At 38.5% G+C, this 27,078-nt stretch overlaps 1 protein-coding gene across 3 annotated transcripts in view; it reads left to right on the top strand.

Annotated features, from left to right (window-relative positions):
- CRPPA (CDP-L-ribitol pyrophosphorylase A) overlaps nucleotides 1-22,436 on the top strand; it is a 108,956-nt gene extending 86,520 nt beyond the window's left edge. Inside the window, exon 9 of one of the 3 annotated variants that reach the window (XM_048951039.1) lies at nucleotides 19,975-22,436. In XM_048951039.1, coding sequence (XP_048806996.1) covers nucleotides 19,975-20,079 — 105 coding nt within the window. In that variant the 3' untranslated portion in view covers nucleotides 20,080-22,436. The remainder of the gene's footprint in view (nucleotides 1-19,974) is intronic. The other 2 variants (XM_048951038.1, XM_048951040.1) reach the window with 2 other exon arrangements.
- The last annotated feature ends 4,642 nt before the right edge of the window (nucleotides 22,437-27,078 follow it).

Below are 27,078 nucleotides of genomic sequence, written 5' to 3'. Positions count from 1 at the left end.
AGTGAAATGCCCTCGGAAGTAGGTAGACTGGCATACAGCGTTTCCTTACATTTGCACAATATACAAAATTTCAGAATGTAAAAATTAAATTGAAGACAATTGAAGACTGTAAGACAAGTCTTTAAGAAAATGTGTTACTTACCTTTAGCACTTTTCCCTCAGTAAGTAAAGACACTAAGTAACAGTAAATTGAAAACAAACCTGCGAGATGTGAAGTGAGTTGAGGAAGATAAACTTTCTTCTGTGAGAAACTGTTATAATTCTTCAGAGGTAAAATAAAAAAAACACAACCCTTTTTAGGTATAATTTGTAACAATTTAAATCTATCAAGTTATATTGTAATTCTCAGTGCACGGGGAGACAGCCAATGCAAGTACAGAGTTACATAGTTTGTTAATAGAACAATATTTTTTGTAATACATTGTTTCAATGACAATTCAAGTAATAATTTCACAAATTATCTTTCATTACCAAAATCAGAAAATTAGGTGGCAATTTATGAAAAATAAAAATCCACGAGTCTTCATTTAGTGTCTTTTTGCTTATATATCACATCAAGTTATTTCCTCCTTTAGAGGAGATTTTTTTAAATGCCTTTTTCTTTTTTTTTTTTTAAATGTCTTCCACACAAGGTTTTTTCTCATGTAAATTATTTTGGATCTGCAGCAGATGCAGAATGCTGTATGGAATGCAAAATGAAACAAAACACATTCCTTTCCATGCTACGTTCACCTGGTCGGGACATCCAACTATAATGCTCAAACAAGTTGTTGGCTCCTGATCTTAAATCACTTCGTAGGAAAGAAGAGATTCCTTTATGACTGTAAGGGGAGTGAAGGAGAAACAGAAATCCTGATTTAGTTAACAGTTTTTGCGTGTATTGTTGGGTTGGAGTAAGCCAGGCAGCTTAGAGAAAGCACACAGGGATTTAGCAGGTTTTAGGCCTAGAGATTCTACTTTTTAGCAGTCTGGTGCCTAACTAGAATATCTGAGTACTATGGTGTAATAAAAAATGCATGCACCACTCATTGGTGTCTTTGAATGTTGGAAGTTATGCTTGTGGACTGGAGCACTATTTTTCTTATCAAGATTGAACGCAAATCGAGCCCTTCTACAACTTGGTGTCCAAATCTCAACAGTTTTTGGAACCTGTCATCTGATTTAAGGGTGAATTTTTGTACATGCATAAAGAACTGTTCTCTCATTGCTTGGTCTTGCAGTTCTTCATTTCCTGTGGATTGTGTTAATCTGGTTTTCCATGTTTTAGTTCATAACAGAATGTGCATTTCTCTGTATGCACCTTGTGATAGACAAACTGAGGATGCTTTTCATCTTTCATAATGCAATCAGATAGAAGTTAGCCTTTTATTCAGTTAGCCATCAAAAAGCCATCTGTGTTAGAACAGAGACAAATAAACATCAGGAAACGAAAGCTGAAGAAATTCGCAACTGGATGCTGAGAGAACATGGTCGGTAGACAGAAGGCTTGTGTTCCCATTGTTGTTTCTCTCTCAGTCCCGATCATTTATTCAGAAAGAAGGTTCACTGGCCCTCACTGCCTGTAGTTACAACTCAGAACCTCAAAGCCAAAATAACAAAAGTATGCCATACAATATCATTTTCTGCTTAGTCTTACCTGAGAAGGGAATCAAAATCACCTGTTAATTTTCTGCACAGGTTGGGATTTTCTTAGAAGCTGGGAGTCACCTGAAGTATAATTTTTTTTTGCAATTTATCCACTTCCTGACTCAATAGCAAAGAGGGGACAAAGCCTTGTCCTCCCTGACCTCTCGTTTGACATTTGTGTTCCAAAAGCGTTGTTGCCTGCTGGCATAGATTGGAAGTACACAGTTGTAAGATAAATTGAAGGCAAAGTGAAAGATTAATGAATTTTGTTAATTCTTAGCTTGTCTTTTCTTTTACTTTGCTTTACACTTAGTCTTTGTGACTTTGCTTATCCCACACACAGGATGCCTGTGAGCTCTGTTCCAGAGGTAAGAATTGTGTTCTTTATGGAAGGTAATCCATATAGTAAATGAAGGAACTTGTGTGCTGTGGGGTAAGTGGGATTACAGGTATGCTTCCACTTTCTTGAAATTCTACTTTGTGTTAGTGATGGGAGAAAATAATTTAAAAGCGAATATAATCCCGAGGCATTGTTCAGAAAACGTTCAAGCCGAAAACAGCAAGTGATTGCTAGGCTTTCAAGTTTATTGAGCCAGATTGTGATTGCTTACAGGGCAAGCAGAAATAGCAAAAACTTAGTTATTTCTATCTGTAAATATCCATATTTTTCTATGGCTAGCGCTGGACACTTAACATAAAGCTGATTTACTCTGTTGAATGTTTAGCTTCATTGAGTGTTTCCAAGCATTAAAAAGAATAGCAAACAATGAGCTCTGCTCCAAAAGTAATGTTCCCATTTTATTGTGTCAGCCCATACTGTCAGAAGCAGATGTTAGTGGTATGGAAGTAGAGTTTGAACATTGCCACCAGTATTCCTTTATGTTTTGTTGCTATGTGACAAATGGCAGCTGAGGGGCAGTCTGACGAAACGATGTCTGACATGGAAGTGTGTATGAAGCAAAGGTGTGCAACTGAAATCCTTAATGTGGAAAAATTTGTACCCACTGACGTTCATCAGCAGTTGAGCACTTAAGAAGACCGAACATATGAGAGTAGTGAAAGCTGGACTGCATGGACAACATTTTCCTAGCAGTGATGCCATCATAGCTGCTGTGAAACGGTGGGTCACTTCTGCTGGTGCAGATTTATATGAGTGCAGCATTCAGGCTCTTACTGGCAAGAATGCAGAGCTCATGGTGGTGACTGTCAAAAAGAGTGTTCTGTAGCTGAGGATTTGCTCTATCAAATGGTGTTATTGTGCTGTTTGTATCTGTTGTAGTTTCCATGGAAATAAATAGGAGGCGTATGTTCAGAGCAACATTTTGTAGCATCTAGCAAAGTCTTCTTTAGATTTAAAGATTCAGAGACTGGCTTTTAACTGAATCCATGTGAATACACGTCCTGGATTTTGATCTTTTGATCCCAAATCAGTACTGTTTTGTAATTTTGAACTTTTTGAAATATTATTTTCAAATATAATAGAGACCATATGGATGCATGATATATAAATTGTGGATGCCAGCAGAGTCTCATAATTATGCAGCATTTTTGCTTTTTAGTGTTTATGAGAGTAATAGCTGTTTTTTATCTGAACTGTGTTTTTGTTTGTCTAATATGTTAAATTGAAAGCAAACTGATAGGAACTGCCATTACAAATAGCTTCAGCGTTCCTGATAAAATTAGTGTGCTGGAGTTGGTGTGCAATGAGATCATTCACAAATAAATATGTGGCCTTGTTTTCTTTATTTCTGAGTTTATTTTTTATTTTATATCTGTAATATAATCCAGGCATTTCTGTTCAAAACAATACTTCTTGTGTGGTAAAACTCAGTAGGTATTTAGTCTCATGCCTACTAGAGGCAATTTTTAATTGTCTTGAAATACAATGCTTGTCATAACCTATTAAAGTTTATGTATTATCTATTGTGTAAATACAGCTCTGGTTCCTTTAAACGCATACTGAAGTCGCAGTAGAAAGTAACATTACAGTGGTCAACTCTTGGGCTTAGAAAATCGTTATGACCCATGGCAACTTTCTCAGAACGTTATCAATTAAACATATTAAAGGATTGTTTGAGTAACTTGGCTTTAGAGCTCCTGGTATTTACTGATGGCAGATCATGAATTACACAGCTGTTTTGGCCACTCAATACATTTACTTCAACAGCTGAAGAAATAAGGATTCTTTTACAAAGCTGTTTAAATTCTTTATTTCCCTAAATGAATTCTACTTACACAGAGTGATCTAGAAATGTTTTTGGATGGATGATTTTGGCCTAATTACATGTTTTTCTTATGAATCAGTCTGCATTTTAAAATATGTTCTTCCCAAGAATTGATTTGAATTTTTAAAGTAAAAGACTTCCTGATTAATGGTAAATGCTAATGCAAAATTATTAATATTTATTGATATTTAGGATATACGAATGAAAACCACAATTTTTTTTATACCATTTTATACAACCACATTTATTCTTTTGAGTTTATTTTAGCAAATTCTAGTGAATGTTGATCTTATTTAGTCACAGAATCATCTGAATTGGAAGGGACACTTAAAGGCCATTTAGTCCAACTCCCCTGCAGTGAACAGGAGCACCTGCACCTAGATCAGGTTGCCCGGAGCCCTGTCCAGCCTCCCTTTGAAAGTCTCCAGGGATGGGGCATCCACCACTTCTCTGGGCAATCTGTTCCAGTGCCTCACCACCATTACTGTAAAATACTTCTTCCTTATATCCAACTTAAATCTCCCCTGTTTTATTTTGAAATCTCTTCCCTTTGTCCTGTCACAACGGATCTTGTGAAAAAGTCTGTCCCCTTCTTTCTTGGTGCCCTCTTTAGATACTGAAAGCCCACTACCAGATCTCCCCACCCAGAGCCTTTTCCAGGCTGAACAGCCCCAGGTCTCTCAGAAGTTTTTTTTCTAGCATATGTTTCTATTACAGTGTACGTAAAAATATTTGCTGCAGCATCAAGATTATAAGACAAAGGAAATAACTGGGACTTGAAGACAAGAATACTTTATCACATGAAGATTAGGTTAAAAAAAATCAGGAAATCTTTTCTGCTAGTGTCAGATTTGCTTAAAGGAAAGGATATATGGAAACCAGTGGGAAATAATCAAAAAGCAGTAAACTGAGAGAACGTGAGTTTTCAGGTCCCATCATTGGACTGAAGCTGGTCTCATGTAAAAGTCAACTTGTGTTTTGTCAATGAACCTTGAAGAGAATGCATAACTCTCTTACAGTTGTTGGACTGGAGCGGTGTTTGAGCCTTTGAAAGGGTACTCAGTAGCAAAAGTTCTCACAAAAGTCCCTAAAGTGTAAATTTCTAGACAATAATAGGAAGTTAACCTTTGTAGTTAATGTGAAGGAGACGTTGTGACTGAGGACACTGAGAGTGTTAAGAGACAAGGCTGTGGCGTGTATATAACACTGCAGACACAGTTCTGCTTACTGAATAGACAGTGGGTTTAGGAACTAGAGCATACAGACTAAAAGCTGAGGCCGAGTGGGCGCAGGGCAATTCAGTTCATTGAAGATAGAAGTGATACTGAGTAAAAAAAGGAATTAGTGGAAATGGAGTTTGAGATTGCTTCTTTTGTTTGGAGGAAACTTTTATAGCATGGCCACAGAGAGCCAAACTACATGTTCATCTGATCAATATGGGCTGAGGAGATGAACAGTGTGAAATAGTTGCTTGTGTATAAAGATGCATGAAGTTAAAAATGCAACTGTGAAAGTGGAAGCAAATGCTGAAGCTGGAAGGAAAAAAGTGAGGAAAAGAGAAAAAGTTCTGCTTTCTAGCTGAAGCACCCAGAAGTTTGTTCTTATCAAATGCCTTATTTACTTGAGCAGCTAAACTAGTTTTTAAGTACGGATAAGGCTTAAAGCTGCATTCCTTTTTCCCTTTAAACAGACAAAGCTGTATCATTGCAATTCTATAGTCTGCAAGAGCTGAGCTCATATAGCGCTTGTTCAGAATCATAGTGGGGAAGCTACCTGTGCCATTCAGTGTTCTCATTTGAGCAACTCTACTATTTCATGAGTTATTTCTTCTGAGGATACAAATAAAAATACAATAACCTAACAAAATTAAGCTACTATGTCTCCCTTAAACATAAATGTTATTACAATACTTTTTTTTTTTTTTTTTTTTTTTTTTTTTTTTTTTTTAATGAAAGCACTGACTTTTAAAAACCAATTTAAAAATTGTCTGTAGTCTTGAAACTTACATCCATGATCTATAATGATTAACTGCAGTCAAAATTGCTATCAGGATGAAAACAGTTATTCTACTTTGCTTTCATTTTTGACAGATAGTTTTAGAAAATAGTTCAAAAACTTTGTTGTGCTCTCTGAACTATTCCTAAGATTGTTCTTAATGTTATTACCACCTCATATTTTAAAAATGCTTTGGAAATCCTGCAAGTGAATTATACAGATATTTAATGTCTCGTATGTGTTCTTGCATCATTTGTAAATAATGACAATAGTATTATTTAGTTTTATTATTTAGTATTATGTCATTTATATTATTTAATATTATATTTAGTATTATTTAGCTGAATATCTATCTTCTAAGGAATGCCATAAAATTAAAGCACTCCAAATTCAGGCAGTCTACAAGGCACTGATATTGCCTCTTTCAGTCTTCTGTCTTGAAGAAAGGCAATCACCTTTTTTTGCGAGGAAGATGAATGCCTTTCACTGTGGAAGTAGCACAGATGATCCACAGGTTTTAAAGTGAAGAGTAAGTAATGTGAGTGATGTGGTAACATCATGTTTAGTCATGTCCATACAAACTTTAATAAAGTTCCTTAATCAAATACCTATCATGAGAAGGTATGAGAGAGATCTGAACTTATCTTTACAGATAGTCAAAGACATATTTGAAGTTGCAAGTATGCACAAGATGGTCTTAGGATGTTTTGAAAGGAAGCTTTGGTAATAATTTAATTGAAAGTCTTGAAGGTGGTAAAGCAAACTGTTCTGTAATGCAAGTCAGGATGCCAGATACCTGAAGGACAGCCTTGAGTGCTTATCTCATAGAAAGAGATGTGTTCATAACTACCAAAATATTCCATCTCTTCAATTTTTAATAAAGCATCTTAGTTATGGAGTACCATTAATCCTTACGGTACAGCAACACGGATTGTGTTCCTTTATGTCTTTAAGCAGAGATAAGGAATTGCGAGACTAACTTTAAAGTAGCTTTTTCTTTCCCCTCTCCCCTTTCGCTTCTTTTCTTTTTCTAAAAACACAAAACCAAATTTTTGTTCCTTCACAAGACTTTTGTCACTTGGATATTTTTTCATTTTGAGTGCCTTTATTTATGTATAGGGAGGCTATTGTGCTATTTAGGCAAAAAGAAAGAGAAGCCTGTCTTGGCGTACTGTGAATTTATGTAAGAGAACATCTGTAAGATCTATGTTTTTGGTGTAGCTTGAATCTTGTAGCCTAAAAGGAAACAAGAAGCATGAAGTAAGCACATCTTCCACTTTAAAATTATATATATTTTTTGTTAAATTTGAAGGAATTGTACTAATTGCATTATCTGTTTTCTGTGTTTAATCTACAAGGCATGTTATGGGCCCTCTTCTGCCTTCCTATTACTGGGCTTATACTCAAGAGGAAGTTTCTTCTAGAACTTGGCTATTAGCCCCTCCAGCTGTGTGACTGTTTAATCAGCAGCCGTGGGCAGGAGGGATCTCTCCGTGCCATTCGAGCTATGGAGATGTGATCAGATTGGGGCCATCACAGCATGGGCCACCTATGGACTACAGAAACCACATGAGAAAAGTGAGGAAGTGCATGTGGTCAGTGTGTTGACATTTTGTGCTGTTCCAGTCAAACGTGCAATAAGTTAACTCACTTGAGGACTCTCTAGTTGTATCGTTAAGAATCATGGTGTTCCCCTAAGCCCTGCCCATCTTTATTTATTGTTCATTATTCCATGAAAAGATACCCTGTGTCCTGGGCTCTCCAGTCTTCCCAGTATGCAGGAGCACTTTTGCCACAGTGGTTTCCCAGTGTGCTTTTATGATTCTTCTGTAATCTGTCTGCTAGATTTGACTCTGGATATTTGCAGCTGCTTTTTGAGTCCAGTGCCTCTGTTCACGCCATACTTCAAATACCATCTTTACTTTAGAATTATTTTTTCAAAATTTATGTGCTTGGCACATTGCTCAGCTGAACTCTTTAACACAGACACGTGCTCTTTATTTACTGCTTTTATGCCATGAGCTATGGAAGACTGGCAAAGAATTAGAGAATGGACAAATGGAGAGTTTAGAGTGGGTAATGTGTTTTCGAATTATTGTTATTTTCTTATACATTCCATATTGGGACTCAGTTCATATCCCTACATCTCAGCAGTAGCCAGGAAAAGAAAACAGAGGTGAATCACAGAATCACAGAATGGCCCGGGTTCTTAGAAGGGTCTTCAAGGATCACAAATCTCAAACCACCTCCCCTCCCTGCCACCAACCTCCCCATTTAATACTAGACCAGGCTGCCCAAGGCCCCATCCAACCTGGCCTTGAACACCTCCAGGGACAGGACATCCACAACCAATCTGGGCAGCCTGTTTCAGCACCTTACCATTCTCACAGTAAAGAATTTCCCCCTGACATCCAACCTGAATCTTCCCTCTTTCAACTTAAAACCATTTCCCCTTATCCTGCTACTATCAACCCTTTCAAAAAATTGACTCCCCTCCTGTTTGTAGGCTCCCTTTAGGTACTGAAAGGCTGCAATGAGGTCGCCCTGCAGCCTTCTTTTCTACAGGCTGAACAAGCCCAGCTCCCTCAGCCTGTCTTTGTAGGGGAGGTGCTCCAGTCCCCTGATCATCTTTGTGCTCTCCTCTGGGCCCACTCCAGAAGCTCTCTGTCTTTCTTGTACTGGGGACTCCAGACCTGGACGCAGTACTGCAGATGAGACCTCATGAGGGTGGAGTAGAGAGGGACAATCACCTCCCTGAATGAGATGAGACATGAGTTATATCTAAAGGTCACTTGAATATTCTCAAAAAAGTAGAAGGTGAGTGCCGAGTTGAAATACATGGGATGGATATTCAATTCTGTGTGTTAATATATAATTGAAGAATGTTTTCAAATTTCATTGCATAACTTAAAAATGAAGTTTTTTAAGTCCCTCAAATAATGATGAGATGATGCAGGTTGAGAATTTCTTGCAAAGCAACTTGCTAGATTCACTGAAGAACACCACATGATGGGAATCTGGTATCAGTGAACTTCTGGACAGCCAATCCTTCTCACTGTGTCTCACTAATAAACGCTGTCATTTGAGTTACTGTAAAGCTGCTTTTAAACTCATCTCTCAGAATTTCTGAAGCAATTACATATTAGGTTTTCTAGAGCAAAATATGAAGTCTAAAGTTGTTTTGGTCTCTGTAAAGTCCCTGGGCTGCTAGCAGTGTAGTTCCTTTGGTTTATTTTTCTGTAACAAAAAATTGGAATGTGGCCTTTACCCCACTGAACTGATGTTATCATCTGAAAAGTTTGGAAGCCGCAAGGCTGGGATGCGAACAATAGTACAGCACATGTGTATGCATACTTTGACCCTCAGAATCTCTTGGTTTTCGTTTCTTCCCCTGAGGAGAAGTTTTGACTTTGTTTTTTAATAGGCTATAGAGTTTTTTTCTTCTGAATCATCTCAAATTAATTATCTGTAATCAAGAGAAATGTTTCCAATCAGTAGTTACCGCAGCCATGAACTTGCATTTCAGATTATTCACACTCTGTAGGAGTTATAGAATGAAGATTTTAATGACTGAACAGAACGCTTACACTGAAATGGTTTTAATCATGCCCCTGCTTCTTTTGGAGGCTGGGTATTTATTATGCATTATTTTCTGTATGAATTTAGCACCTAGAGGAGGAGGAAAAATGTGCTTTCAACTGAGTGAATGGGAAAAATGCTTAGATTTCCTCTGCACTGTTTTTCAGCACTCTCCAGGGATTCAGCTGCATCACTCATTCTTTCTGAGGACCTTTCCATTTTGTTACAGTTACAGCAATTAAAATTTGCCCAGTCTTTCTTTATATCTCACAAACAGTATGTTGCAAATTATGTAAACCCCCATCCTGCATACTTGTAGGCAGAAGTTTATTATCTGCGATAGCTAGAGCATTTACTGTGTTGTGCTGCATGTTAGCAACTTAGATGTTTGCAGACTACTTTGTTCATTTTTTTTTCTTGAAATAAGGTACAAACAATGTATTCAGTATTACACGGGGTTGAAAGGAAAAGCCTATAAATTTAAAATGTACTGTGTTAAATTTGCCATAAAGTATGTACTTTTTGCTCTTATTAGAAATTAATATGAAGAAGTAATGTGTTGCTTTCTCTCTCCCTATTAGGTATTTTTTTGTCAGTAAGGATGGTGTAGTGCTGCAACAGTAAAGGGAAGCATTCAGATATGTGATGTTTACTTATGGGATGCCCTGTCCCTGTAGATACTCAAGGTCAGGCTAGACTGGGCACTGGGCAACCTAATCTAGCTGTAGGTGTCCCTGTTCATTGGAAGGGAGTTGAACTAGATCTTTAAATGTCCCTTCCAACTGATATGAGACTATGATTCTGTGATTATAATTTTATGATTACGCTGGTGATCTCAGATCATCATCACTGGGTAGAAATATGCTATTAGGTTCTTAGAATACTTTTTTTTCTTTCATGCTGTATATGACACAATTTTCCTATCAAATAGAGCCTCTGGCATCGATAGTAATATCTCCTGATCTTTAGCAAAGGCATGTCTTTTGAGGACTGAGATAGTTGTGTACTTAATCTAAAGGAACTGCTAAACAGACTTTGGATAAAATGTACTGGGTTATCCTAACAGAAGGTCAAGAAGAAGAGTCAGGGGTCTCCATTGACCTACTAAATTGTAAATTATCTGAAATTGCAATTTATCTAGATGTATTTTCTTTTATTCTAGTATTATGATGTACTTATTACTGTGTTATTCCTGTAATAGTATGTTCCTTTTCTCTCAGTGGTAGCTTGATTACTGAGAAAAAGGTAAAGGATGATGAGTATGAAAATGAATCACTCATTAGAAAATGTCTGGAACATTTTTGTATTTTAATTTGAGTAACATAATATCACTCTGTGCCTTCAAAAGTACATAGGAAAGGAAGAACTTTCCATGGAATTGCCTTAGGTTAGTTAGGAAGAAAGGGGAAAATATTTTAATGTGGACTACTGAAGTATCGAAATATAAGCATTGCTCAACTTAAAGGAAAAGCTCTCCAAAGAACAAATTGTCAAACACTTGCTTTCACCTTCTGCCTTTTCTCCTAGCTTGTTCCCCACCACTTCTCTCAGCTTTTTCTACACCTACATTTTTGCCTTCCTACATACTGCTGATTTCCTATAGCTTCCCTAGGGCTGCTCATCAAGTGACACTGAGTGTAGAAGTGCTGTATTTCTCAGCTTACAATAGGATAAAAATGGCTTAAAATCTGCTTAAACTCTGCTTCTGCTCTGCTACTGCCCCATCTGTCAAATCCATTCATACATGATGCAATTACTCCACTGTTGGTTGGTGGCTGGTGCACTCCAACAGTCTGCAAGTGATTTGCATGACTAGAGTGTTACAGTTTGCAGAAGGCTGGCACTACTCAACCGTTTCTCTGTATGCATGTGTGATGGGTCTGCTATGTATTCCTGGCCACCTGTGGGACTCATTGCCACAGCCTAACAAAATATATATTTACTGACTCTCGCAGAGCAACAGGCAGCAGAATATCCGCCACATACACAGAAAGAAAGCCTGTCATATGTTGCTGCTGCTGTGAGGAAGAAGACTTGCATCCCACTCCCACATTAATTTGTCAGTGCTATTGGATTGTTCCAGAGCTTACTGGAAACCAGAGGAAAGACTTGGCCAGTCAACGTCACTCAGCTTTTCAGCAGCTTCCAATGGCGATTGTCAGAGGAGAATGCCAGTTTTCTGTGCACAAGGAGCATTTCATTTTTTCTGTGATGATAGTAAGAAGCAATTATCCCTTCCTCCTAAAAACTGTTGTGGTGTGTTTTACGAAGTTACCAGAGTGATATCTCAAAGGACCTGTTAGGTAGAAGAGTAACATTCATTAACATTAATATGTTTCATATTATAATCTCATTTGGTGTCATACGGTGTTGAGAGACCATCTCTAAGAAACCTCAGACACGTAATACACTTCCAAATTTGCAGACAACCACGTATGCTAAGTGGCTTATTCCTTTCCCAGTACATACAGGTGGCAGAATTGGCTGCTAATTCAAGCATCAGGTAGCTTTCTGAACAGCGTGGAGGGAAGGTGGTCATTAGCTGACTGTTCTATCACTGCTCACCATTGCCAACAACTCAGATCAGATGGTGGTAAGTGCTGAATGAAACCTTGGTCAAGCTGCAGGGACTGAATATTCTGAAACTGCTCTTCACAGCAACCTTTTCAGAGAATTTTTGGTCCAGGAATTTTATGAATTATTTCGTATGATCCTGCTAAAATTTTTCATACAGGAAAAAAGTCCTTGGAGAGGGCAAGAACAAGGAAATACAGTGCCTAGGTAGGCAAAAAATGACAGGGGCACGGGCACCTGGCTTGTGTCTGCTCCAAGGCTGATCTCTTTTTTTATGTGAAAAGAATAAAACCAAGCAAGGGTTACAGAAAGCAGCTCGCAGTTGCCCCTCAGGCACCTGGACTAGCATCTAGGCTGGAATTTTGTCATCTTTCTCTTGAGGCATACACTATCTATCTCAAATGGGTCTCCCTTCACAGGAATTTTAGCCTCAGCCCGCCAGAAGTGTGAGGGAGGGACAGTGGATTAATCAGACAAAGAAGGAAACTGAACCAAACCCTTGTTACCTACATATTGCAGAACACGATAATGGAGATGTTTTAAAACTGCCCGTTTAGGAGAATTCTGTGTATGCTGTTCATTCTTGAGAAAGTAATTAATTAGTTTTGTCCATGTTGTGCTTTTGTTTGTTTCTTTGTTCTAAACAAACATGTGTCATTTACCTTCTATTTTAACTCTGTGAATCTTAGGTTAAAAGGTATGTGTAGCACTGGAGATGGGCTTCTTACAGACTCCAGAAGATTTAAAACACTTGTCTATCAGTGTAACTATACACATTTTATGCATTGATGGCTTTCTGTTTTCTTGTGGTAAAATACAGGTGGCGTGGTTAATGAGTAGTGCAGGACAGACTGGGAGATACAGTGCAGTACTACACATCTATGTACAATTTGTCTGCATTTGGCTCAACTGTAGCATGCATTTGCAACTGTTTAACTGCAGCAAACTAACTCAGACGTATCAGAGTTTAAACTATTGGTTATTAAAACCTGGCTCCATTATCACACAGCTTGGTTTTTCTAGTGCTACCCAGTTCTCAGTTCTCCACTGCATGCAGCACACTTGGATTTTCTGTTTCTATCCAATGATGGTGAAGAATCCATTGCATTTTCTTAGTTGAGTAAAGAAGCAAGACTGTAGATGCAAAGGTTGAGTTGTGGAACTGCTGCAATATTTTTGAACCCAGCTACCTATCTAAACTCAAATGCTAGCTTATTTATGTGTTACTTGAAAGGAAAGCTAAAAATATTCAGTGAAATAGTTTTCTTATCTTTTAGGATGATCTGCATAGCTGTCTGCTTATTGAGGTAAATAGTTGCACTGATATTATGTATGAGAGTGCACTTATCAATAGATCCTTTGGCACATGGACTAAAAAATCTTATGTGGGAGCATTTGAAAAAGAAGGGGATTAATTTGTACTGTTACACAAATGGAAATTGCCTTAATTTGTGGATGCATGCCACTACGTATTTTGAGTAGGAAAAAAAAGCTTCTTCATGAATCTGAGATTTGAACGAACACCAAATCGTTTTATATTGTGAAAAATGACGTAAGTCCTCCCATATAATATTTTAGATTGAAAGAAAAGAAGAAGAAAACGTCAAATGACGAGGCTTTTGACGCTGGTCTTTCTTCTTGGTTTCTGTGCAGATAAAACAATATTGGTCTGTGTCATGAGGCAAATTTTTGGATGCACGTGGTTTGGCCAAAGTGTAACTTGCAGCACTGAGTAGAGATTTACACTACCGGCAGTTCTTGTGCTGCCAGAGTGGGTATTGCAATGCACTTGCCAGAATACAGGCCCTTTCAGCCATTTTCTACTTATGTACTTATGCCCTGTGGTGTGCCTGCTGTACACACAGGCCTATTCTGTGAAGGGGAGAAGTGAGCGTTCTTCATCAAGCCATCCTCTGCTGGATGCCGGTATTTTCCATGCAGTGGCAGGAATGTGAGATACAGCACAAGTGCTGTCTTGCAGTGTGATTTGTCTCTCTCTTTCCCTTTGTCATGCTGAAGTTTGTTGAGAGGGAAAGATTTCCATAGAGCAGTTCGTGTTTTTTGTTTGTTTGTTGTTGTTTATAAATTTAAATGTGTGTTTATGTGGTAGCTACGTGGTGTTTGCACAGTGTTCTGGGGGGTAGATTTCTATGTATTCTTGATGCATTTGGGTTGAGAGAGAAAGGCACAGCTGTTACTTCACAGTGCTGCCTAGGACACATTTGTAATGGCAGGCCAGGGATGGTTCTCGTGTCCTAGGGCTAAGAGACACAGCATGTCTCATGCCCATATGGCGAAGCTCTCTTGTTCCCAAAAGAGGGTGGCCTCATTCAGCCTGCCTCGTGGGAGCAGTTCCTGGCCTGTGCTGTCCCCTGAACCGTGCCCAGCCATTGTCTGGGAACATGCTAGCAGGCGGGAGCCAAAGCTGTGCCAGGGAGCTGTCGCACAATGGAACGGCAAGGGCAAGGGCACGCCAGCGCCAGCACTGCTCTGGCCCCTTGCCTCTCCTGATGCAGATGCAACTGTATTCGCATCGATGTGCCCTAAGTTTAACCCAATCTTTAAATCATGTTTTCAGGTTTCCTATCAGCTGAGTGATCAGGGCTAACGTTGCAGTCCTATTCATTTGTAGAAACGGTTTTAACGCTGAAGTCAAACAACATTATAGCAAAATGGAGTGCAAGTAATAGAATACAGCTGTTTTATTCTTTTGGAGCAGTACAGTAAAAGGCAGAGGTAATACCTGCAGAGATATTTTTGGAGCTAAAGAGGAGGCTGTGTGTTTTTTGAGCTATGCTTAAATTGAACTAGTACATATGTAAATGGGAATGTGTGTATATGAAGTTACAGCTGGAAAAAAAAAATCCTGAACAGATTGAAGCAAGGAAATGAATCATGAGAATGTCAATAAATACGCAGATACCCTCACAGTTCCTTAAACAAATGCACATTTGTAAAGTATCACGTTGCGTGCTCCAAACACAACTTTAACTCTGTCCCAGTATCCATTTCCAGTCTTATTCTGCCGACCAGAAAACCCCTACTGTACATCAAATAAATTCTGAATGTGAGTTACAACCACCATACAATATGGTTATGTTGGAATACTTTTACTATTTAATAACAGACAAAGTGGATATTTTATTTTGGAATCAAAGTGCTGTGCTGTTATGTGGATTTATGGTTTATAAGGTTGGCAGAGTTTCTGAGTACTTTCTATTCCAAAGTACATAAATATAAAGTGGTAAAAGTTTTGTTTTTAGCTTATAAATGTAGTTAATCATCTGTTCAAACAATAAAAAAATTCTATTTATTAATGGCCAAGAAACTTTAGAGGTTTTTGGTTTTCCTTTTTTACGAGAGACTCATTTAAGTCAAATGGATGAAATGAATAGACAATGAATATCACAATGGTTTAGGGGGGATCGTAGCACATTAGTAGATCATGTGGAACTTCAGTCATCAAAATTGTTGCTGCCTCTGAGTCTTATTTAAAGGTCATGGTCTTTTTTTAAAGATTTTGTTGATGAGTGAAAGAATTATTTGTGTTTGATCCATCCAGTGCATGCATGAATATGCACATGCTGAGTAGTGCACTGAAGTATGTTCTTCTCTTGGAGTTCGCCAAACTGAGCAGTGGGTGGGCAATAATGTGAGCGCTCTTGTGGGCTACATGATTTTTGTATTGCTCCTTTTTTTCTGACATCCTGCTTTTTATCGTGGTTGCAGTACATCTGAACATGTCAGGCAGTTAGACATGTGAGGACCTGGTTCTGCTTGATTATTTGACTTCCTGCAACTAATAATGAGCTTTTTGAAAGATTTAGTACTATGCCATTGAATATAAAAGAGGCTTGGATTCCTGTATGTGCAATGGAGTTAGGTGTGGTAGATTAGATTTGTCCTGGCATCCTTATTGAAGCCTCCCTGTAGGCACCATCAGGTGTAATCAGCACCATTGCCAGAAATAACACTGCAGTGTCAAAAACATGGGTGTTTGAAGGGTATAGCCAGGAGACTTGAAGTATTCATGTATTTGCTTAAGTGTAGATTAATAAAGATTCACAACATTCTTTTTCTTTCCTGTGTTGTTTAATCCTGTTATCTAAAGGCTTTTTGTATTCTTTATAAAAACTGCTGGTTTCTGAATTACCTGTAACTACTTAGGAAAAAAATGAAATCCCATTGAAAATATGTGTTTAAATGCACAGTAAAGGCCTAAAAATGAAATAAATTCTTTGTAGGATTTAGAGGAGAAGAAAGAATAGTGAAGATGCAACTTAACTATTGCCTCAGGAAGTCTTTTCCTTTTACTTTGAACAATGTGTTGTCTTTCAGTTGCTAACATTTATTTTCCCATTTGCTTTCTGATGGATTGTACAGAATAGAAATGGTCATCCACAGTTAAATAATACTGCACAGACCATGACAGACACTACCACAGTGATTTCTAGTATGAGAGCAAGTTTTGATTCTCAGGAGGAAAGAACTTATACGATTATCTGGAAATTCCTGGAAGAGTCCACTTCTTCAGGCTATTTTCTGCCTCTTTCCAGTAACACGATGGCTGTGAGAATAAAGCAAGTTCAGATCAGCACATGCTTAACCTCTGCATGACCAAACAATGTGCCTCAGTGCCAGCGCTGACCAGGAGGCCTGGCACTGCACCCTAGTCCTTGCACAGCTGGCCCTGAGGCCCGTGTGGGACTGTGTTATCAGGAAGGAGCCACAGTGTAAATATAAATGCTAGTAACCTGTCTGATGATCTCTTGCCCTTCTAAAAGCATCAGTACATCATATGTTATAAAGTTTGACTATCAGTTGTAACTGTAAAGAGTTAAGGATATGTTTCCTCTTATTTGTTGTCTTAAATTGGATAATGCGAGGGTTACTCCAAAAGTAATGCCTCCCTTTTGTTGTTGTTGTTGTTGGCCCATGACATTGGAGGCAGTTATTGGTGGTATGGCAATAAAGGTTGAACCTTCCTGACGATATTCCTTTACATTTTGTTGCTGCGTGACGGATAGTAGCAGAGGGGCAGTCTGACAGAATAGCGTGGAATCATAGAATCCTTACACTTGAAAAGGACCTTTAAAGCTCATTCAGTCCAACGCCCCTGCAGTGAACGAGGACATCCACATCTAGATCACATTGCCTGCCTTTCCTTGAAAGTCTCCAGGAATGGGGCATCCACTGCATCTCTGGGCACCAGCATCTGACATAGAAGTGCATATGTAGCAAAAGTGTAGAATTGAATTCCTCTGTGCAGGAAAAACGGCACCCACTGACATTCGTCAACACTTGCTGAGTTTGTAGAAACCAAACAGTGGATGTGTGAGCACAGTGAAAGATGAAGTGTGTGGGCAGCATTTTCCTAACAATGATGCCCTCATAGCAGCTGTGAAATGGTAGGTCATCTCCACTGGTGCAGGCTCTTGTTCATCTCTGGTGAAAATGCAGATATCCTGGTGGTGCCTATGCTGAAAAATAGTAATTTATGGACTTTGCTCTATCAAATGGTCTTATTGTACCCATTGCTGTGCTGTATTGCGTGGGTTACAAATGCTATTCAGAATTCTTCGCGTGTCTTTCCTTCAGAACACAGAAGTTAGCAGTAAAGCCTTAGTTTTAGGTTTAGATTTATAAAAAGCTTTTTTGTTTTTTTCACTTTAAAATAATCTTATGGTTTCATTTTCATTCTCTTGTGGAAGCTAAATTTCTCTCTTGCTTCCTTTTATGTTCAAAAACTTAAATAATTTATTGCTGCAAAGGAATGCATACTGAATCCAGTAACCAACAGAGGATGTGGAAAGATTTATTGAGAGAAACATTAAGAGCATTCCTGGCCAGGTGCATTTTTTTTCTTTCTTTTTTTGTGAAATGGGAAAAAAGATACACACCTCCCGCCAACTTCAGAGATGGCTGAAAGCCCATTTGGAAAGCAGAGAGCGTGTGGTTGTGCACTCCTCAACACAAACTGAACAAAAGTTGATGAGGGGTGCAAAGAGGCTGGCACTGCTGGGCGGTGAGAAATGTGCTGCTAGATCTTGACAGTGACTGCAGTGTTCATGGTTTGAATCGGGTGTATGCACATGGTTTGAACTCTCCTTGTACATAATATAACAACATTTATCCCTGGGAAAAGAGGATGGGAAAACTCCTACTAAACATGAATAGTGGGTTCAGAGTTCCTTCTTGTACCTTCAGTCCATGACAAAAGGTACTGAAGAAGCAGGTACACTTCTGCACTCTTTGCTTCACTGAATTCCCCTGCATTGCATAGCATGGAAGGGAAGCACTGCTCAGTAAATAGTAGACAATTTTTAGACCACTAGTAATTAATTTTATTGCATATTAGAATATATAACATGAATTTGTGAAGAGCGTAATCTTTGGAGGGGCAGAAGTACAAATAGTAACCACTTATTTATTTGATGATTCTTAGGACAATCTGGTCAAATACAAATATTTTTTCCAAGAATAATGAAAAAATCAGGTAGTATACCCATTTACTTCTTTGTCATGCTTACTGGCTTTTACATAAAGCACAAAGTTAATGACAGCATTACAGTATATAATTCTGTGTAATATATAGTGTTTCAGCGATATCTTTCTTCCATCAGTTTTTCCTTCAACCTCAACTTCTGAGACTACTGCTCCCCTTTGTAGTAGCTGATAGAGTATGTCCTTCCAGCAGCAGCCTTATTGCATAAAAGCAGTGATTAACATTATGTTTTGTATAAATTGTTGAAGATGTTTACTCTTTCTCTATTAAACCAAATTTCTTCAAAATGTCAACTGCAATTTCTTCCTTGATACAGCATCTTAGAGAAGTAGTGGTGGAAACATTTGGAATCAAACTATTCCATCTCTACCCACTTTATATGTATCTAAGTTGTTCCACTTTATATGTATCTAAGTTGTTTTACAAGACCACAGTGATGGAGTTTCTTGCTCTGACCAGTTATCTGTTCCTTTGTATTCCCCTCCTGACTTCTAATTTATATCCCAGTTCAAGTTCCCCTAAGCCTGATGCTTCCAGTATTATCCACTGTGCATATGGAGAACAGCTCTTGTTTTCTCTTTGTGGTTCACTTTCTGTATTTGAAACTCTTCTAGATTTTCCCTAGAGTTTTGTAGACCTTTCTTTTCATCTGTTGCTTCACACTAATTGTTCCCTCCTTTTTTTCTATCCAAGAATGTGTCTGTGCCTGACTACACCTATCAGAATGTTCCCAATGTGCAAATGAAAAATGATACTGGTTGCAAGAGGCCAACCTATTATTGTCAGTACAATTAAGAAAACGTGCCAATTAGACAAAGGACTTTTTTGAAATGTCAGCTGGAGTGCTCAGTTGGAAGCCTATCATCAAAGTGACATTTTATTTTTCCTTCCTGTGTTAATCTGTTTACTTGCCTATCAAAACCAGGCTACTTATTAAGGTTATGGGATACGAAGTTCACTGTAAGCTACTGAAGTCCCAGTGCTTTGAATCTGTGAGTTGAAAGTAGGTTGTAAAATTGAGGTGAGATTCAGTGTGTACTGAAAATATGGGTCTTTAACTGTGCTACTTAATTAAATCATACATTGTGTTTCAGTGCTTTTGAGCCAAAATGTTGACTACGTTTTAGATCTTAAAAATCAGTTACAAAGGACGTGAGAGAATCAAGCTTCTGTTTTCCTTTTCTCTGGGTATTTTGTATGAATTCCAACAACTGCAGTATATTCCTTTCTAAAATTATTTTCACTTTTTAAATCGTTGTGGAGATTGCAAAATTGGTATTGTTACATAATTGTGTTTCCTTAGAAAAAGAAGTTACAAAAGCTTTTCAACTAATAAGTGCAAATAAATGTTTTGATTATTTTTTTCAATTGCATACTTGTAAATTGTTGTTTAATATTTATTTTCTCCATTTTTTTTAATGTATTGCTTCCCCTGCTACCTTCTTTTTTTTTTTTTTTTTTTTTTTCCAGGACTATTCCCCACTTCAGGAGACAGTAAATTCGGCTGCTGCTCTTACCATGGCACTAATAAAGGACAGGAACCCTGAGCTGACTGGCCAGCTTTTGGTAGCATAAGGTCATAAATCATTTGTAGCTTTTGGAAGTGTTTCTTTGTCACCATTCATTCACCAAAGGTCTTGAATCATTTAATTTTTGATGAAAACTCTGGATTTATGACATTTGTTATTAAGCTCTTCTAACAACGTATTTTTGATACCTAAAATGCAAGTCTGATATTATGTGGAAAGTGTAAAATGAAAGTAATTCTGAAATACACTGGATATGTGCTTTGAAGAAAGATGCCAAAACATTTTTTCTGAGGTACTGCTCATTTAACAGTGTTCACAGAGGACATCAAAATATTCAGTCTTCACATAGAACTGTCTTTAACCCATGCATGTGTGTTATTTTGCATTAATGAATTAATCCTAAAACACAGCTTTAGTTCTTTAGATGAAATTATTTAACATTTGTTGCTATAAGTATTAATGAATATTTAATATACCGTATGGCCTTACATCAGTGGAAATGCACATTGCAAAAAGTGTTTGTTAGGTCAGCTCTCTGTCCTCCATGGTATAAAGGGTAACCTTGGCACATGAAGAAAGATGTGCATGGGAACACTGAGGTGCTATAGCCTGGTTTTCTAGATCAGGTGTTCTCTGGCTGCAGCACTCCTTAGTACTAAAACTACTTCCAGTACCCATGTGCCATCATTCAGAACTAGCTCCAATAGCTTTTCTGAGTACAGTATTATCCACACTAGAAGTGTCCAGGGAGCCTCCCCTTCCATCTGTCCTAAGTCCATCCAGTCTCCCTCTGACATCAGATAGGTCAGCTACTTGCTTACTGCTGTGCTTTCGTGAGTACAGTCTCTTATATCTAGGCACAAGGAAACTGTAAAGAATTCGCAATATCCTCGTGGATCCTAAATGTAGAACATAATTTAGTCAGGAAAAGGAAATGGGTTGGTCCAGTGGAGAGTGTCAATCTGGGTGGCATTCAGGATCAATCGTTCCCTTGTTAGGTAAACCTTTGAAAATCCATCTCAAATAAGATTTCTGATTCAACTCAGGAATTTGGCTCTACATTATCCAGCAATGGATGTAGCTCAGCTATTCAAGAGGATAGAGGGAGAAAAGCTCTGATTGTCGTTCAACAACAGAGATTGCCAATGCCAGCACTGAAAGAGATCCCAGCACTCCCACCAGGTTCCAGTCCCTCTGGTGTACGGACAAAACTGTGAGGATAGAATGAGATTTGAACTCTGTCCCTCCCCTTTTCCCCAGATCTCTAAATAACTGCCTAAAAATGGTTTACTAGTATCTGCTGAGACACCTCCCTCTTAAATTACTTTTAGAAGCTGATGTTGATCCAAAACTTTCTTCATTATAGTAGTTGCAGCTGACTGTTCTGTATCCAAAGCATACATTTTTTTCTGCTAACACGGTTCTTATCATCTACTTCCTTCTTTGATTTTCTCCTATCTAATTTGGTTAATAATTTGTCCTTTTCTGACATTGTACAATGTGGGCATTTATATTAGTTCAGTTTGTGGCCAATAAGACGTGTTTTATTCATGTATATATTCATGCCTGTTCATATGCAGAGTAGTCAGATAAACTCAGAGGAAATATTTTATTATTAGTATCCATAATTTAACAGGACAACTTTCAAAAATAAGTTTTCTGAATTCACTTTTACAGTAATGAATTTTATGAAGGAATTTGTTTCACAGGCTTCTAAAGACATGATAGAAGATGTTTCTTTGACCATATTTTTTTAATTCTTTGCTTTAAGACTTAACTACAATCTGTGATGTATTTTCCCCACATTATAATAAGCAAGTAAATTTTAAAAAAGCCCTTTATGTTTTCCATCCACTCTAATGTACACATTGAGATAAATTCTTAGCACTGGATTTTGGGTAAATTGTCATTTGCTTAAACAGAACCTTTTATTTTGTTGTATTGTTTTACTTATTATCTTAAAATGATTTAAATCCAATTTAAAATGCCATTGCAATGAAGTGCTGGAAAGAAAAATGGTATAGTGATTGTTTATGAACTTCTTGTGAAAAGAGAACAACTGATGCCCATTAAGAAGTGCATTTCAGGTCCTCGAACATATTTAGTACTAAACTCATTGAAAGATTTATTAATGTACTGTTAATCATCACATTACAGATCATTTTAAATGATCTACAATCACTGAAAAATTCAATCTGCAGGAAGCCAAACACTACCAGCAGAACAACTAGAACACATCACCAGATAGTAGGGCAGCAGTAAAAAGAAAAGAAAAGAAACTGGACTGTGAGTAATGCTATTGTATATCCAAACCAAAGTTAAATGCTGTCTTAGATGATTGCTAGTACTTACAATGGGAATAAAGATATAAAATGAAATTAAGAAACTGATTGATTGGTTTTTGTCTGTGCGTAGCCTCTTACAAATAGCTATACACACAAGAAACTTGGCAGCCTTTTGTACACACATGCTGTTTTGAATTTAGCTAGTGAATCAGTCACTTTGCTTTGAACATTTGAACAGAGATAACACAGAGTAAATAAAAGCTGAGACCCTGCCATCTCTGCTTACCTTACTCTACAAACACTCTAATTAATATTCCGTTAGTAAAATGTTCACCAGGAGAGAGAACACAGAATCTGGCCCTAAGAATGTTTTTCATAGCTGTAAAGTTAAGTGAATTAGATTTGTGTATTGAAACTAACTCACTTCAAGCAGTGTCTGACATTATATTCATTTGTCTTACATCCCTTGATGAAAGAGTTTCTATCTACAATGTTTTTCTTTAGTTTTCCAGGTTACCTAGCTTGAAAAGGCGGTCTCATGGTTCTGTGAAAGCTGCTGAAACAATGAACAGGATTGAATACAGTTGAATTTAAAAAAAAACAACAGCATAAAGAAATGAAGGGGAATATGACCCTATTCTAATCAGTGGCATAAATCTAGTTGACTTCAGAATATGAGGACTTCAGTTTGTCTTGGTAACTGACACAGGCTGCAGAACAAAAGCGTGTCTGGAAGCCTTAAAGCCTCTAGTGCATTCAGATTTGTATTTGCACAACGTCTCCTCATCTCCACAGTACTGTTCCTGGTGCCCCCCCAAACAGGAGCCTCCAAAGAACTGTCTGGTTCTCGATTACTGCTTCACACTTTCCAATGATATGGCAACTTTTCCTGTCTGTAGGTCACTGAAAACTAGAAGGTTCATAATTTGTTTTCTCTGATGCCGAGGGAGGTGGTGGAGTCACCCAACCCTGGAGGTTTTCAAAGAACATTTGGATGTTGTGTTGAGGGATATGGTTTAGTGAAAACTATTGGTGATAGGTGGTTGGTTGGACTGGATGATCTTGTAGGTCTTTTCCAACCTTGGTGATTCTGTAATTCTATTCTCTCAATTTTGGGCACCTTTTATATGATTCATGGCTTTCTGTTCAGGTTTTATTTCAGAAGAAAAGCACATTTACTTCCAGATACATGAAAGCATTTGTTGTCTCATTTCTCCTTCCTCTTCATCCGTAACTTTGAGAACTGCTGGTTCATCTTACCAAGTTACCACCAGGATGTCAGGTAAAGCATGTCCATGTAGCCATCTGTAGGGACAAGGTAACCGTGGTGCCCTGGTCACATTTCGTCTCTGCCATTTCTGCTTTCCCTGCTTTCCCCTCGTTCCTGTTAAGGAAAGTTGTAGGATTCAGGGATGGCTCTTGTTAAGTGTTCCTATAGGAGTCTGAAATCTAGGCTAGAGCTACCTGGCTGCTGCTCTGATGGCTGGGCCATAATAAATGGCTATAGTCGTGAAGGCAGAGTTATGGGATGTATGTAGCTCTTCAGAGTATTAGTATATCTTGGCCTTATATTTTGAAAGATTTTTGATCATTCCCTCTGCTCCACATAATAGGTGGTCTACCCTTAGTCCTGTATGGCTGGAAAAAAAAAACAAAACAAAAACCCAACACCCAAACTATTTAAGCTATTAGCCTACATTCAGATGTGCGGTTTGCTAAATGGTAGATTTTTCTCTTTTTCTCAATAATGAAAAGTACTACTGAGAGGAACTTCCTCTATTTTTCCCCCCGAAGATTATTAAAACCACATCTGATTCTCACTGAAAAGGGGAGATATGCTGAGACTTGTAAAAAAAAAAAAAAAAGAAATAATAATAATATCTTTACAGTCTCTCATTGTGAAAATCGGTTATGAAACACTAAGATATAAAAATCTGTCTCATCTTTAACATATAAATATATAACCTTAATATAAAATGCTCAAATACAAATATATTATTTAACAGCAATCTTGAAGAGTTGAATTCTAAGAAATGTGAAAGAAAAAATGTGAGACTGATTTCATTGTTCCTGTCCAAATCGTTCAATCAATCTGATCTTTTGCACCTGGTTTATAATAATTTGTAATTGCACCCAGTTAGATGACTAATGCCCTTCTCTGTATGCCTCAGTACGATACCTACACAAAGCATGCAAATGATTTCCAATCTTTGTGCCCACAGTGCCCACCCCTTCATCTTTAGATTGGTAAGTTTTTATGGTGTTTGCCTTCCTTGTCCCATTTCTCAACCCACTTGTTTATCACAATTCAGTTTGCTTTCTGTTTCTGGCTTTACCCTGGGAAAAAAAACAATCACTAAAACTACATTTTTTCCCAATGTGAGTTGGTTTTAATTGACAGGTCTCAAAAACACTTGTCTTATATACATTTTCCTTGGTTATTTCTTCCAGGAATACGCAATTGATTTTGAGATCAGAAAAACACAATTTCAGTGCCTGTGCTGAGGAAAGAGTCCTAAATGTGAAAATACTTTTCATGATAGAATATACTTGGCTTGCCTACACTGACGTGAGAAGGAAAGTGACATTTCTTAACATGTTTACCTACATATTAATTTAAGTATGTTTTTCACTCTTTAGACTGAAGCAGATCTTGTCCTTAGTCCTGCACTCAAAAACTGAAATTGTAACTCATTAAAATGCCACAACACCGAGTTATAACACAGTTACAAACATAGATGAGAGAAAAGATTTGGACAAATAAATGGTAACATGGTTTTACGCAAGATGGAGAAGCGAAGAGGCAAGAGAGAATATACCAAAGCACCTCCAGATGGCAAGATCTGCAGGGGAGACCCTTGAATGTCACGAAACATGAACTACTGTGGGGAGGAAAGCCTCCCAGGCTTGGTAGTGCCTGGGATTGGAGCTTAATAAAGTGCTTTCCTATTCAGCAGTCATTTCAGACAATTGCTTCTCATGGGTTCTCATTCTCATTTGTTGCTAGCTCTGCATCTTTTTCATTGCACTGCCTCTTTCCTTTTATTTTCTTGCTTCAGACTAGCCCTGTCACTTCAAATTTCATGTTTCCTTTTCATTTAGTCCATTCTCCTGTCGTCTCCCATGCCATTCTCCGATCCTTTCCCCTACTTCTGTTACTTGCTCTCTCTGTTTGTCACTCCCATTCCTCCCAGCCCACCATCGTTGAAGGAGGTGATCCCCCTCCCTTCTCCTGAAAGCTAGGCCGTGGTCTGGCATCAGAAACCCTTCCTTGCTGCTGGATCAAGAACTGAGGCACTGGGGCTTTGGCACCTCTGTGCTGCTCACAGCTGGGACCAAGAACAGATGTCACTTCCGCTGCCAGTTGCAGGCAGATGAGCAGCAGCTGCCCTTGGGGACAGACCTCCTGCATGGCAGCTGCTGGGCTGACACCCAATGCCGCTCATTAACCGGTGTCAAGCTGCAAGCAGCCCTGTTCCACTCGAAGGGGAAATGATCCGCTCCAAGGTCAGAGCCCCCGCTGGCTCAGGGAGCCCCTCTAGGATTTGTAAAGTCAGCACCAAGTTAAGAAGCCAGATTCGCATATCTATCAGAATCTCAGCAACAGCAAAAAGTGAAAGAAAAGAAGCCAGATTCAGGTACAGCTTGACATCCTGGTGACTGGAAAAAGTATGTTTTCACTTACTAACCAGTGGCTTTGCCAGGAGTTGCTCAGAGACAAAAAACAAGGCACCCCACAATGCTGTGTTAAGCAGTTCCTTTCCACAGCAAAAACACAGCCTGACTGAAAACCCATTGAAGTCAATGGGACTGTAAGTTCCTCCCAGTGCTTCCAAGAATGTGTGGCATCTCCTCCCTCTGGCCATCTCCTGCTAACTTCACACATAACCATGGTGGTTATGCTCGTTTCTTCTTTGTTATTATTTTTATTGTGCTGCAGTTTAAAGTGTGTATTTATGTTGTGCTGAACTCCCTCAGCATTTGGTGGGGGAACATTATGGTCTCGTTTAATCACAAATATGTTTTGGAGTTTAGTTGCGACCTCCAACCTAAGCACTCGCAGGCCTACAGTTTAGTGGGTGATGGGCACTTCTAAACAGTATTTCAGAGTTTAAAATCTCTTTTTAAGGACTCATTCTACGTCCAGAAACAGCACAGTAAGCCTAAAAGGTTGGTCCTACACTTGGTTTAAGCTAGCCTACAAGGCTAGGAAAAGTCCTAGTGTCTTCTGGACAGTGTTTTGTTCCTCTTTCTGCTCACTAGCACTGAAGTTTGTGCTTCTGTACAACAGGTTGGTAGAGAAAGATAAAAAAACTAAGCATTTTCTGGCAGGAAATATCTGTGTGAGAAGTGAACAGCTTTCCTCAGAGTTGTGAGGTGGGATAGATTTGGGGTAGGAGGGATGTAGTGACGCCTTTTGGGAAGCACTGGGCCAGGAGCACACAGCACAGCCATGCAGGCACAGCTCAGCACAAACCCTGAGCTGCATCCCTGGGGCACTTATTTCTTAACTTTGCAGTCCAGGTGAATATTTGTTGTTCTGTCATTGTTATTCCCCTTCTTCAACAAGGGCATGTAGGCAGGTGAAGTACAAGAGGTTCAGGTACCGTGTGTGGCTCCTTTGTCTGACGATCATTTGTAGACTTTGTAAGTGCGGAAGTGGCTGTGTACTGTGACATGCCAGCCTCTCTGAATATGATACATCTGAAAATGGCAGAGATGAACTGCATTCCACAAGGGTAGGTCAGGGTAAGACCAGG

The sequence above is a fragment of the Lagopus muta genome, chromosome 7 (genome assembly GCF_023343835.1).
Source record: "Lagopus muta isolate bLagMut1 chromosome 7, bLagMut1 primary, whole genome shotgun sequence".
Lineage (NCBI taxonomy): Eukaryota > Metazoa > Chordata > Aves > Galliformes > Phasianidae > Lagopus > Lagopus muta.
The sequence above is the reverse complement of the archived record's forward strand: the minus strand, read 5'-3'. Positions and strand labels throughout refer to the sequence as shown.